At 42.4% G+C, this 15,804-nt stretch overlaps 1 protein-coding gene across 2 annotated transcripts in view; it reads right to left on the bottom strand.

The window, feature by feature from the left end:
- GABBR2 (gamma-aminobutyric acid type B receptor subunit 2) overlaps nt 1-15,015 on the bottom strand; it is an 818,519-nt gene extending 803,504 nt beyond the window's left edge. Inside the window, exon 1 of one of the 2 annotated variants that reach the window (XM_072597481.1) lies at nt 14,188-15,015. In XM_072597481.1, coding sequence (XP_072453582.1) covers nt 14,188-14,526 — 339 coding nt within the window. In that variant the 5' untranslated portion in view covers nt 14,527-15,015. The remainder of the gene's footprint in view (nt 1-14,187) is intronic. The other variant, XM_072597480.1, reaches the window with a different exon arrangement.
- Nucleotides 15,016-15,804: the final 789 nt, after the last annotated feature.

Below are 15,804 nucleotides of genomic sequence, written 5' to 3'. Positions count from 1 at the left end.
CCCCATCACTTAGTACATTGCCTGGTAAATAGTAAATGTTTAATATATTTTTTTTGATTGCTCTGTTGAATGATGCTTCCTTCACATGTTTTATAATTCAAGGCAACTAGACTATACTCCATTTCTAATTCTCATCCTGCCCTTCCCCATTTCTGTGGTTTTGTTCACTGTCTTCCATAGGTAGAATGTACTCCTTCTGACCTCTGTCTCTTTGAAGTCTCTCTCTTCCTTCAAGATTCAACTTAGATGCTAACTCTTCCCATACTCTTTTCATGTCCACCCCAAACTTCCAGTTGGAAGTGGTTTCTCCCCACTCAAATTACCAATAACTCCTACTGAAAGCTCTCTTCTGCACTGATCACATTCACTCTAAAAGTCATAGTTATCTGTATATATGTCATTTCCCCCATTGGACTGTATCAACTTTAGAGCAGGTTCAACATCAAATCTATCTCTAAGCACAGTGTTCTTGGCACTAGGGGAACCACCTCAATTCTTCCACTAAATCCCTTTCTGTACCATTTTTTTCAACATGTGTAGCAAAAAGTTCTTTGGACTTGGAGTAAAAAATGTTAGTAATGCCTTACCTAGATCATAGAATGCTAGAGTTATAAAGTGCTCTAGAATTAATCTAGGAAAACCCTCTAATTTTACAAATGATAAAGGGACGTACAAAGAGGTGAATGACTTGCCTAAAGGAACATATTTACTAAGTGGCAGGGCAGGAATTTGAATCCCATTCCTATGATTCTGCTAAGCCACCTCAAAGGACTTAGAAATATGCTTTGTAAACCTTAAAGAACTACAAAAGTGTGGATTATTATGGAGACTATAAAAGCTTGTGCAAGAAACCAGTAATGTACAAGTGAGTATCAACAGAGTAGAGGCTGCCAGTGTTTAATAGCCAACCAGGGTCAAATGGGCTGGGAAAACAGCTTATGTAGGAGTTGGTGCTTGGCTTAAGCCTTAAAGGAAAAATAGAGATTCCAAGAAGTGGAGGTTGAGAGGAAGGATATCATAGGTTTGGGACAAAGCCTGAGCAAAGACAGGAAAGTAGGAAATGAAATCTTATACATGAAGAATATAAAAAAGGCCAACAGAACAACTTAAGGACTTAGATAAAGAGTGTTAAAGAAAGTTAAGAGAAAGGAGGGTATAGGCTGATGGAAAGAATATCTAATTCAGCACAGGGAATGAACCCAGAAGGATAAGCTCATATATTTATTGCACTATTCAGTTTATAAAGCATTTTCTTCACAATAATCTTTTGAGCTTCACCGTACAAGTATTCAATAGCACTTCTGGAATATAGGCAGCTAGGTCATCCATTGTTTGTCCTTCATTCTTGAAGAGGACCATGACATTGGGAAGGTGATATCATGACTTGCAAGTGAATTGGAATTAAGTGAGAGAGGGCTGTGCAAAGTTACCAGTCTCACTTTCTCCTCCAAAGTCATTTGAGTCCAGTGGCAAGATATAGATCAGGACAATTGGAGATGACCCCCAGATAGCTAGGTGGGTACAGTGGAGAAGATGTAGGACCCAGATCAGGAAACCCTGAATTTGAATCCTACCTCAGACACCTCCTAACCATGTGACAAGGTACAAATCACTTCTCTGATTCTGAATTCCCTCATCTGTAAAATGGGGATAACAATAACCCCTATCCTTACAAGACTTTTGTGAGGATGAAGCGTTAACATATGTAAAGAGCTCTGGAAACTTTAGAGTACTACATAAATATTAGTTAGAGTATTCTCACCTTACTGTAAATGAAAATCTCTCCACATTTTAGGAGATAACTAATGCAAGTATTCTTGCAACCATTTTGTAGCCAAGGAAACTCCACATCAGAGAACTTAAGTGATCTGCACACTATTACACAGCTAAGAGGTAAAGAAGCTGAAACTGGAACCCCCGTCTACAAAAGACAACTATGTGATATGCTTTATGATAAGAGTTTTCTAAATAATGTGGCATGCCCCTAGAGGGAACATGAAACTGTCTGGGAAAGGAGGAGGCTATAAAGCAGTGGTCAAAATTACCAGGTTTTTTTTTTTTTAGTATAACTCTTGCATAAAGACATCCAGGGTTTTTTTTTAAATGAAAATGAAGTTCAAATCAAAGTAAACAAAAACAAGACTAGAATGATAAATTTTTTTCAAATAATAGTGAATGTAGTGCAGTAATTATTTAATTTTATATGTACAAATGACATCAAATTTGAGTCAGCAACTCTGGAAGCATCAGTTGGTGTAGGCTTCCAATATAGATAAGTTGTGTTACTGGATGCCTCCTTCATTTGAGTGGAAAGTGTGCACAACTCAAAGTTTAAAATTTTTCTTTGAAAGTTAAAAAAATGTTATCTGATACATCTCCCAACACTATTCATTTTAGTAAGTACAATATAATAAACTGGTTTTTAAAAATGGCAACTTTTAAAATTTGAAGTATCCCAAGAATTATTGTAGATAATGTGTAAAATAGAGACATTGGACTAGATGGCTTTTACAATTCTTTTCAGTTCTCAAACATGACCATTATCTAGACCTAAATTATGTCCTCAAGATTAAAAAATAACAAACAAGAAGAAAGCTTCTACAACCTTGGACAGCTCCTCCATGAGAGATTTATGAAGAGACTTGGATGGGATCATAGTAAAACTGTAAGGGTCACCTGTATAAAAACACATGAAGTTACTGAAATTGTACTCCAAAACCCCCCCACAAAAAACAACAAAATAAGAACCTAGCGAAGAGCAAAACAATTGCAAGGTAATTTGTGATTCATAAGCCTCATAATTTACCATCCAGCTTTCCTCAGGACAGCACAAAACGTATAGATTTAATCAACTAATATAATTGTTCAATACTTCTGTCTCTGTCTGTATCACTGTGGTCATTTTTAGACTATTAACTCCCAAACTTTCCTATTCCTTTGAATTGCATTTGAAATCTTGGATTCACTCTTTGCTTTCCTTTTTTTTCCAAAAAGAAAATCTATACAATATTGGTTTAATCTCTTTCTCTCCACCCCACCCCCTGCCCAGTCACCCTTCCTTCATTCTGCTTTAATGGAGGGAGTACACATTCAGGAAGAAATTTTTCTGAAAATGTTTTCTATTACTGGAGTTTAGGGGTGGAGGAAGAACTGAGTCAGGGAGCACAGCTGGAACTTGGGGGGGAGAACAAGTACTGTGATGAGGAGATCAGTACTAAAGCAGGTGTAGTAAAGAAACTGATAATCCAGGCAACCTATTTTAGGTTCAGATTGTTCTGTATGCTTTCAATGGAGGGGCTAGGACTAAAAAGTAGAAGTTCCAGGGAGGCAGATTTTGGCTCAATACAAGGAGGAAATTTCTAACAATTAAAGCTGACCTACAAAACAGAAAGAATGACCTGATGGCATAATGAATTCTTCTTCCCTGAAAATGTCCCAGTGGAGGATGGATGGCCACTTGTCCAGAATGTTATGCAGAAGATTCATGCTTCAGGTAGAAGGCCAAACTAAATGACCCAAATTCCCTTCCAAGCTTCTAAGTCACTGTAATGAGGACACACTGGAGCACAATAGCCATACACCTGCTGAATGCTAGAGATGATATTCTCCCATGTCTGGAAAGCACTCCTTCCTCTTCTCTGCCTTTCAGATTTCCTTCTTTTCTTCAAGACTCACTCCCCTTATGTACCACCTCTTCTCTGAAGCCCTGCCCCACCCCCGCCAGGTATTAGGATGCTTTCTTTTAAATATTCCTAGAACACTTCATTGGATTTCCCCATCTGTCTCTGTCACTCCCTACTTTGTGTTGTACTTATCTCTTTGCTTATCTTCTAGGCCTCTAATCGAATGTGGGCCCCTTGAGAACAGAAAATGTTTTGCCTTGGTCTTTGTATCCCAAATGCCCATTATAGCTTTTTCTGTGTCTATCTGGATATAGGTTTGAGGTAGGAGTTGAAGCCAAAAGAGAAAGAATACTCGTTCCCTCCCCTAGTCCTTACCTTCAGAATGAGGTCACCGCCAGCTTTGTCCCTCTATATCTTCTCTCCTCCCACCAGCCACCCACTCCCTAGTCACCACTCTTGAGTCCATGCCTGTGAAAAGTTTTCTGTGTGTATGCTTGGGTGGGATGGATAGGGAAAGAAGTAAATGAGGTGTACATCCCAGTAGCTTAGCCTTGACCCCAACCGAAAAAATGACACTTTGACTCATTTTTAGCCTAGGCAAAGGAAATAAAAACAAAAGTCTAGTTCAGTTCCACCTCTTATGAAGCTTATATTTAAAAATTTCTAATAAATCAAAACCTTATAGAAGAATAACTTTTTCTCTCTCAGTTTGACTCAGCCCCCAGCCAGGAGAAAACCTGGCACTTTTGGACCATAGCTTAAATCCTACTCTTTTCTGTATCTCTGTATACCAATGATGAGTTTCTCCTTGCTGCAGCCTACCTGTTTGCAAAGAAAGCAACATACATAAACTACAGTTAGGTAGGATCTGTTTAGCCAGAAAAAGAAAATCAAACTACTTAAACAGAAATTTGAAAAGTAACTTTTAAAAAGTATAATAAGCTTTAGAATTAGCTTCTGCCCTACTTGGAGAGAAAGAAGGGGAAAGAAGTACCATCTTTCACAGTCTGGTGTTTATTCTCCCAAATGGAATTTCAACAACCACTATCCAATTCTGGACACTGAAAGCAAAGACAGCTGCACCATCCAGGGTTCTGGCAGTGACCCCACAGGCTGCTGTGCCCAGGGCTCGGGCAGTAGCCCCATACTCAGCTACCTAGTCTCTATGTGCCTGCTCCAGCTACCATCCAATTTCCACACTCTCTTGAAATGCATTATCACGAAAACTGCTGCTGTTGCTACAGCTGACTGCCTCTCCCACTGTCACAGTCTCAGGCTGAAACTCCCAGTGTGGTGGAATTTCATCTCATAGCTCATGGTCCCACAGCCACACTCATCCTAAGGCTCACAATGGTCTCAGAGCCTTAAAAGAGAAGAAGAAAATGGCTGTTGGTCCAGGACTACATCTCCCAGAAACCCACACATTTAGATTCCAAACACCTCCCTGCCACCACAAAAAAAGGAGTTAAATGAGTTATACTAGCATGGTGCCTTTCACATAGCAAACACCTAATGAATATCTATTGAATTATTTGTTCAGTTATTCCAGAGCATTACCTTCCTCAACGTTTCTAAGTCAGGTAAAGGAAGGAAGGCATAATGAATTTGGAGAGCTAACCAGGAACACAAGTTCGAGTCCTATCTGTGAAACGTGCTGGCTCTATTGTCCTGGGCAAGTCACTTAATCTCTAAGCATCCGAGGCTACTCTCCAAGACTACAGTGGAAGGGTGATAATCTGAATTTACAGAGGGAATTAACTCACTTGGGGTTCCTTATACTAATGGAATCAAAGGTTCATACCTAAAGGCAATTAAGATTCTACTCTAGGCATCTCAAACCTGGGATTCACCTGAACACAAGTGTGAGAGTCTGGTAATCAAGGCAGGCTTGATGCCTGTGGAGAGGGTATAATTTCTTTAAAATGAGCTCTTTTTTTTTTAAAGGGGTTTTTGCTGAGCTTGATGAGACCATGTGACCTTTAGGAGACAGGGCTTCCCCAGAAATGCCTACCCTTGTATGTGAAAGAGGAGGTAAAATTCCTTTCTTCATCTGAGGACCAGTAAGTTCCTAAATGACAACCTGAGGGTGCTGAAAACTCCATTAATTAGTATTCAAGCCTCAGCTACTTTCTTAGCACCAGGTCATCTTACATCAGTTAGCATCCTGTATCTTTGTTTAAGTGGGAGAAAATGAAATGAGTTGAACAGATGAAGAGAGGCAAAGGGCTCATGGAATCAAAAGCCCACCTCTCTGAACAATACCCTTCCTCCCTGGGCCTGGCCCACACCACTGACCTTCCATGACCTGCAAAGCCAGGTGCCCTCTCTAGTACTGACTCTCCATTTCTCTTAAAGTTGGGAATATTTTTACTTGTCTCTTAGTTAATGCCAGTTAGATTCATGCCAAGAGGAAATCAATGGGATTTCAGAAAAACACACACTAAGAATAAGATGTTCATAAACAGCCCAAACAGATGGGGCTTAGTCATTTCGCTCTCCATGTTGTACATCATCCATCACTGCAGTTGAAACCGAGGAAAAGCAGCCTAGCATCATCCTCCTGTGACGGGGTGGCCATCCATGCGCTCTTGAATACTGGTCTTCTCTAAGCAACTTAGTGACCTTTTAGGAGGAAGATGGTGGCTCCTGGGCTATTTTTCTGGGAAAAAAAGACTCTCACTGTAGACAAAAGGATATTTTCTTAATGTGAGCATGCTAGTGGTTTCAGCAAAGAGGCCAACATTGGCCTGGGATTTGCTTGAACAACCTGTTCACTCTCAAAAGCAGCTGGTCAAGGGTGGGAGTATTGCACAAAACTGGCACTTGGTACATAGGTAAAAGTGTAACATAGGCACACTGTATCTTGCCAGAAGGTAATATAGGAGGGAGAAGGCAGATGTGATGATTATATGCTTGCACTATATTGGTCACCGCTAAATATGTCATACTCCTAAAATGAGATTCCTTTGAAAGGAAATATTATATATGTGTGCACATACATATAGGTACACACACACACACACACACACACACACACACACACTTTAAAAACAACAGTTATAGGCATAGTAGATAGAAAGCTGGCCTTGAAGTTAGGGGGATCTTAATTCAAGCCATGAACCATAGGGGATCTGAGTTCAAGTTATGTCTGTTCTGTGTGACCCTGGCAAAACTATCTAACTTCTAAATTTGTGGGCAACAGTTTAAAAAGAGGTGTCCCAGAGAAGGTGCTGACCTACATTGTTAGAGGCAATTTCATCTTCTGGGAATTCTATATATCATGAAATCAGGGGTCCAGTCCAATCCATTTCCCTAATTATAGGCTATATTTGAGTTTAATACAATTAATATGGCAGTGGGGGGGGGGCGGAGAGTGAGGCTGATAGATAAATATGGTGCATATATTTGCATTGTATACATGTGTATGAATTACACAAATGTGTACATTTACTGCCTAGATCAGCTAGAAGTGAAGTGACTTGTCCAAAGTTATACAACCAGTATTTGTCAGAGGCAGATTTCGAATTCAGAATGTCCTGGATTCAAAATCTACTCTCTACTCACTATACTATACTGCCTCTCCCCTAAGACTATAAACTGCAGAGAAGATGCCAGCCTGATTTGGTAGAGGGAGATTCTTAGTCTGGGAATTCTATCCAATAAATATAATCACAATTCCAATCCCTATCTCTATGTTTTATATGTGTATTATGTGTGCATATATATGGATTGCATATGTATATGTGTATATCTATGCATATGCATGTAATTTCTGTGATACAGGAAGCTCTCAGTGGGAAAATTTCCTCTTCCAATGCTGACTGTTACTTTCTCTGCATCTTACAATCTTAAGAGAGATGCCTAGGGTACTAAGAAGTCAAGTGACTTGCTTCAGGCCATAACAGCTAATATTTGTCCTAGTCAGGGTCTGAAGCCACATCTCCCTGACTCTAAAGTCTCCTTTCAATACATTGAACCACAGTGACTTCACATGTTTAATACGCATACATATGTGTGTATATGTAAATGGACACACTAGAAACATTTATACCATTTTCCCCCTCAAAACATGTTTGCTAATAGGCTGACTGTAAAAGAAAAGGAGACAAAACTAGCAGTTTTTGAATATTTTGAAAGAATTTATTTTAGTCATTTCATGAGTTGAGAAAGATAAGAAATAAGGTGCAGTTTTATGGCTCATAATAGTGAACCGGCAAAAATGACAGAAGATAGAAATAGCGTTTAGGAGGTTATGGAAAGACAGGAACACTAACATGAGGATGTCAACTACTCCAGAGATTCTGGGGGTTGATTTAGAATTATGCTATAAGGAAGTGAATAAAATGGCCATACTCTTTAACTGAAAAAGCTTAATGATAAAAAGGAAGACCCAAAAAATACACCAAAATATTTGTAGCAGCACTTTTCATAGTCAACAGACGCCCATGAATGGGGAATGATTAAGCAAACTTCTGATACAAGAATACAATGGGACGTTACTGAGCTATAAGAAACAATGGATATACTGAATACTGGGAACCATGGGAAGACTTATATGAACTGATGCAAAATGAAATAAGTAGAAACAGGAAAACAATATTTATAATGACTATAACCATGACAAGAACAATAACAGTAACAGAATAATAGATACCGAATGCTGTGAAATCATAATGATTGAGTTTGGCTCCAAAGAAGTACTGGGATACCCTTCCTTCTCTTCTTTGCTGAGGTGGACTATGGTTATGGAACACTACATTCATCCATTCACTTGATAAACATGTATTAAGCACCTACTATGTGGCAGGCACAGTGCTAAGTACTGGGGATACAAAAAACAGGTAAAAGATGGTCCTTGATCTTACACTTTAATGGGAAAGGTAAATACAAATATATATATGTATATATATATATATATATATACATACATACAACATATGTATATATATACATATGCACACATGTGTGTATGTATACATACATATAGAAAGCTACATGTAGGATAAATAGGAAATAATCAACAGAGGGAAGATACTGGAATTATATAGAATGGCAGATTTAGTCCATAGATTAGTTAAACTGATCTCTCTCTCTCTCTCATTCTTTCTTAAAAGGGAAGTTTCTACGTGAGGAAAATGGGAAAAGATATTTTGGTGATGGAAACATCAATCATTGATATAAAATCAATAAATTTTTTTAAAGAAAAAAGACAACCTATATAGCACATGGTAGAATATCAAACTTTAAAAACATCAAAAATACCTAAGAAATCATCATATCACTTCCCTGGACTTGAACTGATGATTGATTTATACGTGTTCATTGTTAGAAAGGATAGAGGCACACACTGGTGACAAGGTCAAAAGAAGGTGAATGAGTGTTGTTTACTCATTTCAGGGTCAATTTCGACTTCAGAGTTGAAACACGTGAGGTAGTGGTCTAAGTTTGGCTTCAGAGTCGTTTCCCAATATGTATTGTTTGCTGATATGTAAAACATATAGAGAAGGGGCAACAAATGGGTGTAATGGATACAAAGTGTTTAGGAAGACAGACAGTCAGACTTGGGTTTAAGTCCTGTTTTTGACACAGGCTAGTTCCATAACCACAGAAAAATCACTTAATCCCACAGTGTCCTAGGCAACTTTCTCAGACTGTAAGTTAAAGATGAGATGTCAGTTCACATCAGTAGAAGTAATTTTCGCTCCAGGAATTCTCAATACCAATTGCCTAAAAAGGCAAAATACAAGAATATACACATATATGGTACATACAGAAACATACAATTCATGCCTATCACAACTTAGCAAAAGAGAATTTACAATGTAACTTAAAGAAGAAGGTCCTGTGTTAACAAGGTGGAAACTTCAAGTATTTTGTCACACTTCATACCTTCCATTGGGAGTCAATGCCCAAGTCTCACTATATCTTCCTTTTCCCCTTTCCCCCCTTCTCCCACAAAAAGATAATGCCTTGAAATTGCTTTGGATTTTAATGAGGTTGTTTCTTTATATATCATGGTCCTGGTCATACAATCATCTGAAAAGACTTTCTCTTTGGGTTTTGGAGCCATTGCTTATCTATTGTGTTACTTTGTCCAGGTGTGTGACTATTCCAACTTATCTTGCAATGCATTGCAGTTGGGAATCTTCCTTCTTATGTAAAAGCACTCCCTACTACTAATGATACTAGGAGGTCTCTTTACTACAGTATGTTGAGGTCTACCAAACTCTTCCCAACAGCCCTGATGATTAAGGTAGTGCAAGAAATATTATCCCCATTTTACAGAAGAGTATAGTGAGATCTCTACAAGTTTAGGTAACTGTCCCACGGTCACACTGACAGTTAGTGGTAGAAGGGGGACTAGAACCTAGGAAGGAAAGAAGGGATGAAGAAAACATATTTATTAAGTGCTTACTATATGCCAAGCACTTTACAAATATTATCTCATTTTTATCCTCACAACTCTTGGAGGTTGGTCCTATTACTATAATCATTTTACAGTTGAGGAAACTGAGGCAGATAACAATGAAATGATTTACCCAGGGTCACACAGCTAGTGTCTGAAGATGGACTTGAACTCAGAGTTTCCTGACTCCAGGTTATTTTTCTATTTCCTGTACCAACTAGCTGCATCTAAATCATGTAGTCTAGCATTCTTTGCCCTCTGCTATGCTGCTGACCTGCAACCTAGTCAGCATTGGATGTAGCACTTTGAGCCCATTCATATCACAGGCACCAATTGCACCCTTACATTTTGATAGTGCTTATGATGTAAGCTCGCAGAGGGTGAGCTTAGAGGAGAAGTAATGCTTCTATGCACTATCAATTCAGACCTAAAAGCACAAAGTACATTGGAAAAAGAGATATGTCAATTTGGCTCATTCAGGCCAAAAGCACTTGGGATGAAGTAAAACTGGGTCGTTCCACTTTTTCTTTAATTATCCAGATAATTCCCTTGACTTTTCATTTCACTTTGGATACACAGATTCAGCAGAGATTTGACAATAATCCAGATTTACAAAGTTAGTGCTGAAAGCATCATTAGTGAGCCACCAACCCTCCCCTTTTTACAGACAAGGAAACTGAGGCTGAGACATGAAGCAAATTGCTCAAAATCACACATGTACTTTGTAAAAAATAAAGGGGGGGGGAGGGAACTCTAATTCAGATCCACATGAGTGCTCTTTCCATCAATTCAAGCTACCTCTCGTTATTCAGACTGTCAGATAATTTAGGACCTCCCAAAAAAATAATTCTTTCAAGTGTACTTTTGAGATTGACTGTCTACTTTGGTCAATGTAACTAAACCATTGCCAAATCTCATAGAATTAGAGGATGATGGATTCAGAGCTAGAAGGGACCTAAGAGATCCTAAGAAACTACTCATTTTATAGATGGGGAAACAGAGACTGAAATGAGGTTGAGTTGCCCAAAGTCACACTAGTAGCAAATAACACAGTTAGGAGTTGAACCCAGATCCTTTGACTCCATATCCAGCATTCTTTCCACTGTACCATATCAACTCGATCACTATAAACTTACAAAAATGGGGTGGGGGTGAGTATGTAATGAATGAACAGATGCATAGAATCAGAGGCTTGTGGAATCAGAAAATTCATTTCATTTACAGTTTCATTTGGGGTTGTGTAGATGGAGGTTGGGTCTATATGCCAGAATTAAATGGACCATGGCAGGGCAGAATCCCTCAGTACAATTTGCCAAACACTCAATCCATCCAAGGCATAAAGAAGGATCCAGCAACATTAATCAATACAGACAGGTGATCTGAATAAAACAGGCCTAAGTGTCCATGATTTTTTCCTCAAAAGCAGTTTTTTGCAGTGAATTATTTGAATAATTCTTCACTATGCTTTGTTTGTGAATAAGAGCTTGTCCGTCTGCTTTCAAGAAATCAAGATTTTAAAATTTTTATTAAATTGTATCAGTTCTCTCCTATTCCCTACTACTATTGAGTTCACACATTTATTAGCCAATGTTCCTTCTTGAGGAAAAAAAAAACACCTCACATAATCTTTACTGAATCATATCAAGAAGAAAAGTAAGTAAGCAGTTTTTAAAATTAGTCTGTGACCACTTCATCAGATAAAAATTCACCATGTTGCATTTCCATGCCCCACCCCCACCAGAAGCAAGTAATATTTAATTCTTGGGTTTTTGAGGCACACTTTAGAAATAAAAATGCTTCACCCACAGCTAAGTACCAAAGTACCAAGACCTTAAGTATTTTTGCTTTCTGCTCTTGCAGAGAAGGGACCTTAAATAAACATGTTAAAGGATGAGTCTTCTCATTCTATGATGTTAAAAAATAATATGGAAAACTGAATAGCTCAATTCATATTTGGTTATGATATATGTAGGGTAAACCCTGTTTAAGCATATATGCTTTCAAAACATAGTTTTGTCAGTAGACAATCATGAGTTCTCAGAGAGATCAGCTTAAACTAGGGGAAAAAAAGATGGATGGAAGTCAAAATAGTATAAATGAGGTATTTGCAGGTCAACGTGCAGTTATTTGAAATGTGTGCATTTCAGGGAAAACATACTTCTAGTTCTCTTTATGTCCATTTCATATACTACTGGTATTAATTTTCTTTGGGCAGATGATTTCTCTTCCAGGGAGACAGTTTCTGCATTGGCTTTCAATATGCAGCACACAAACCTACACCATTGGGAACTACCCCAATGATGTTTTCTTACTATTTTTATATTATCTGATCTTAATCCTCTTCTTGGTCGTTAATATGTCTTTGGGGGAAATGTCGAAGTATAAACATTGTATATGTGTAGTAAATAATATAAAATATCTCTTTTTATAATATTTACATCCATATAGAAATAAATCACTATCTTTCCGTAAATAAAATGGGCAGCTGGGAATTGGTGACTGTCCAGTGCTGCCTTTTTTCCCCCTGCTTCTGTCAGTTTCTATCTAAATTGGAGGTTACATAGAAACAGGATGAGGAGGAAAATGAAAAGAATTGTAAAGGATTCTTTAACGACAAATGCTAAGTGACGGTTTTCAATAGTTTCACCACGGTTGCTGTGAAAGTGTTTATCGAAAAATCTTGTCTTTCTCTAGAAATTACCGCCACCTTCAGGTCGTGGTTTCAGCCCCTGCCAGGGTTTTCTTTTGCAAACACACTGAAATTCTTACTAAACTCAGAGATTCCACAAGACACTTTTATAACCACAACAGCCTTCTAAGAAAGGAGTCTGGTGACAGCAGAGGCTTGGACCAGGCCTACTATGCGCTCTAAAACATATTTCTCTCCCTCCACCGTCACCCAAGGCATGTGAAACTGGCGGGATTTTTGTGTGACCTGCCCTGACGTCGCTTGGTGGGACAGCCAGGGCTCCGCCGATTCTTCCCACATGGTCATTATCCCCGAGGGAGTCCTCCGAAAGAGGAATTTTTGTCCGCTCAAAGAGCCCTCCATACTCAATCCAAATGCCCGCATTTGGAAACAGCACATGTCAAGTCACACACTGGAAGGAAAAGGACAAGGCGACCTGTTTGTGTACTCGGCAAGAAAACCCACAGCTTGCCACAAAACCCTGGATGAGAAGGATAGATCCAATCTCATTTCCCTCACCACCACCCCCCATCCCCCGATCTTTACCATTCCCCCTTAGCAAGGGCACCTGCCCCTCCTTCCCTTCTCTCTGGAGGGAAAACGATCGATGAAATGGATGACATCCGCTCCCTTTTCACTTCCTTCTACAGTTACAACTGAGTTACTCAAGGGCTGCATGTGGACTCTCCCCCTTGCCGTTGTAGGCTCCCTGGAGAGAAACAAAACTCCAACCTCCTTCTACTGCTAAATCCGTACGGACTGCATTTGGGGATAGGACTGCTGAATGCAACCTAGGAATGAGCCAGAAACACATACATAGACCTCCCTCACCAAAACCAGAGGGAAACCCGCTCCCCCCCCCGCCCCCTCCAAACTTCCATTTAAAATCAACGTCTACAAATTGATGTCAGAAACACACCTGTCTCTGGGCACACAGATCGAAACTCCTCCCTAGAAGCGAAGTCCCTGACCTCTCCGTGCATACATACACAGGGCAGGACAGCGGGCTTTTTCCTCTCCATCTTTATAACCCAGTGACTCCTAAGACACCCATTTCTCCTCTTTCTCCCCTTTTTCTCTCTTCTTTGTCCCCACTTTTCCTTTTCCCCTTCTTCCTCATCCTTCCACTCCTCTTTGCCTCAGTAAGGTGCTTTTTCGAGCCCCCTCTCCTCCATCCCCACTTCTCTCCATTCCTAATCCCTCTGGCCCAGTTCTTACTGCAGGGCCGACGCCACCCGGCACGTAGAGAGAACTGCTGCCCCTCGAGCCCCGGCCCCTGTCCACAGGGGAAACCCAGTTCCCTACAATTCCCTTCTGAACAGTAACCACACCGCGCGGTCAGGCTAAATGGGGGGAACCCGCCCCGAAGGCCCAGGGAAGGGGGAGGGAGCATGAGACCAAAGGAAGGGATGGCAGAACTGAGAGGGAGGGGAAGCTTGGTGAGGGGGGAGTAGAGCCGTTGCACTCACCTCGGTGTCGTAGAGCCGAAGGTCCAAGAAGTAGGGGTACAACAGGGACTCGTTGCGGATCTGCTGGATCGCCAGCTCCACGGCAGGGAGCACCCCTCGACCGATGCTGCCCTTTGCCACGTTGTCCGTGAGTGGCATCAAACCCATGATGGATAGGGGTGGACTGTTGAGCGGCGGCCCCGCAGCCCCCCGGGGAAAGGCCCGCGACCCTCCCGAAGCTGGCAGCAGCAGGAGTAGCAAGGGCAACATAGGGGCGAGTCGCAGTCCCGGCGCAGCCCGGCTGGCCGCAGTGGCGAAGGGGCTGAGCCTGCTCTGGCCCGAGCCCCGGCTAGAAGCCATGCCGCCGACGCTGGAGAGACTCCAGTCCAACCTGCCCAGGCTACTAGGCTGCTGGGGGCGCCGGGGCCACAAGCACCTTCTCACTCCGGCCGCATGGCCCGCGGCCCAGCGTGGGGCAGGCGGCAGCACCTGCGCTAGCTGAGCCTCCGCCTCCCCTTCCGAGCGAGTTCTCCGTCGGACGCTTAAAGGGCTTCCTTCCCCCGCCCGCCGGTCCGTGGCACCCCCGACAGTCGTCCTGGCAATGGCGCCTGTCGCCTCCCAGCTGTGCCAGCTGCTGTCACCCTCTCTGCCGCCACCACCACTCACAACAGCCACAGCCACAGATCAATCATTCCGAGGAATAAGGGACGGAACAGAGCTACGGAGGACCGGCGCCTTCGGGTGCCCTTTCTCAGGCGCTGAGGCTGGTGTGTTAGCGCGGCGGCGGCGGCGGCTGCTGCTGCTGCTGCTGCTGCTGCTGCTGCTGCTGCTGCTACTGCTGCTGCTGCTGCTACTGCTGCTGCAGTTGTTGCTACCTTCACCAGGCAGCCGCAGCCACCCAAGCCGGACCCGCCGCAGGCGCCAGCAGTCAGTCCCTTTCCCTGAATTCAACCTTCTCTTCAGCTCCAGCAGCCGTGAGGCTGCATGATGGAGCCCCAGGCCCGAGGATGGAGCGATGGGCACCGGGTGGGGGGAGGGAGGGAAGGAAAGGAATTAAAATCACCCCCGAAATTTGGGCACAGGAAAATCTGGTCAGAAAATCCTGCCCCCAGAGACAGGGTGTGTGTCCTGGGGGTGGGGGAGGCTCCCGCCCTCCCTCTGCCTCTGCTTCTGCCGCCTTGGAGGCTTCTCCTCCCAGCCTAGGGGGAGAAGTGAGTGCCGCATTCCCCCCGAAGCCGAAGAAGCTGGAGGAAGCTCGAGGCCTCCCCGCGGGAGAGCCCGCCTCGCAAGAAGGCTGCTTCGGGAGCGCTCGGCTGGCTGGCTCCCCGCGTGGAGGAGGTGGCTGAGCCCTAGCGCCTCCTCCGCTCTCCGCGCTCAGCTCAGCCCCACCGAGGATGCGGCTGGGGCTTCTTCATTAGAGACGTGGCTGACGATCCCTGCTAGTAACTGGCGCTGGCACGTCGCTCGTGGGCTATCAGATGCTGAGCAGGTTATCGGGTAGAAGTATCAGGAGACGGGGTTTGGGCAAATCCATCAACCTACGGGGAAGGGGGAGCGTGCGTGTGTGTGTGTGTGTGTGTGTGTGTGTGTGTGTGTGTGTGTGTGTGTGTGTGTGCGCGCGCGCGCGCCTGTTAGCAA

Source organism: Notamacropus eugenii, chromosome 3 (genome assembly GCF_028372415.1).
Source record: "Notamacropus eugenii isolate mMacEug1 chromosome 3, mMacEug1.pri_v2, whole genome shotgun sequence".
Taxonomy (NCBI): Eukaryota; Metazoa; Chordata; class Mammalia; order Diprotodontia; family Macropodidae; genus Notamacropus; species Notamacropus eugenii.
The sequence above is the reverse complement of the archived record's forward strand: the minus strand, read 5'-3'. Positions and strand labels throughout refer to the sequence as shown.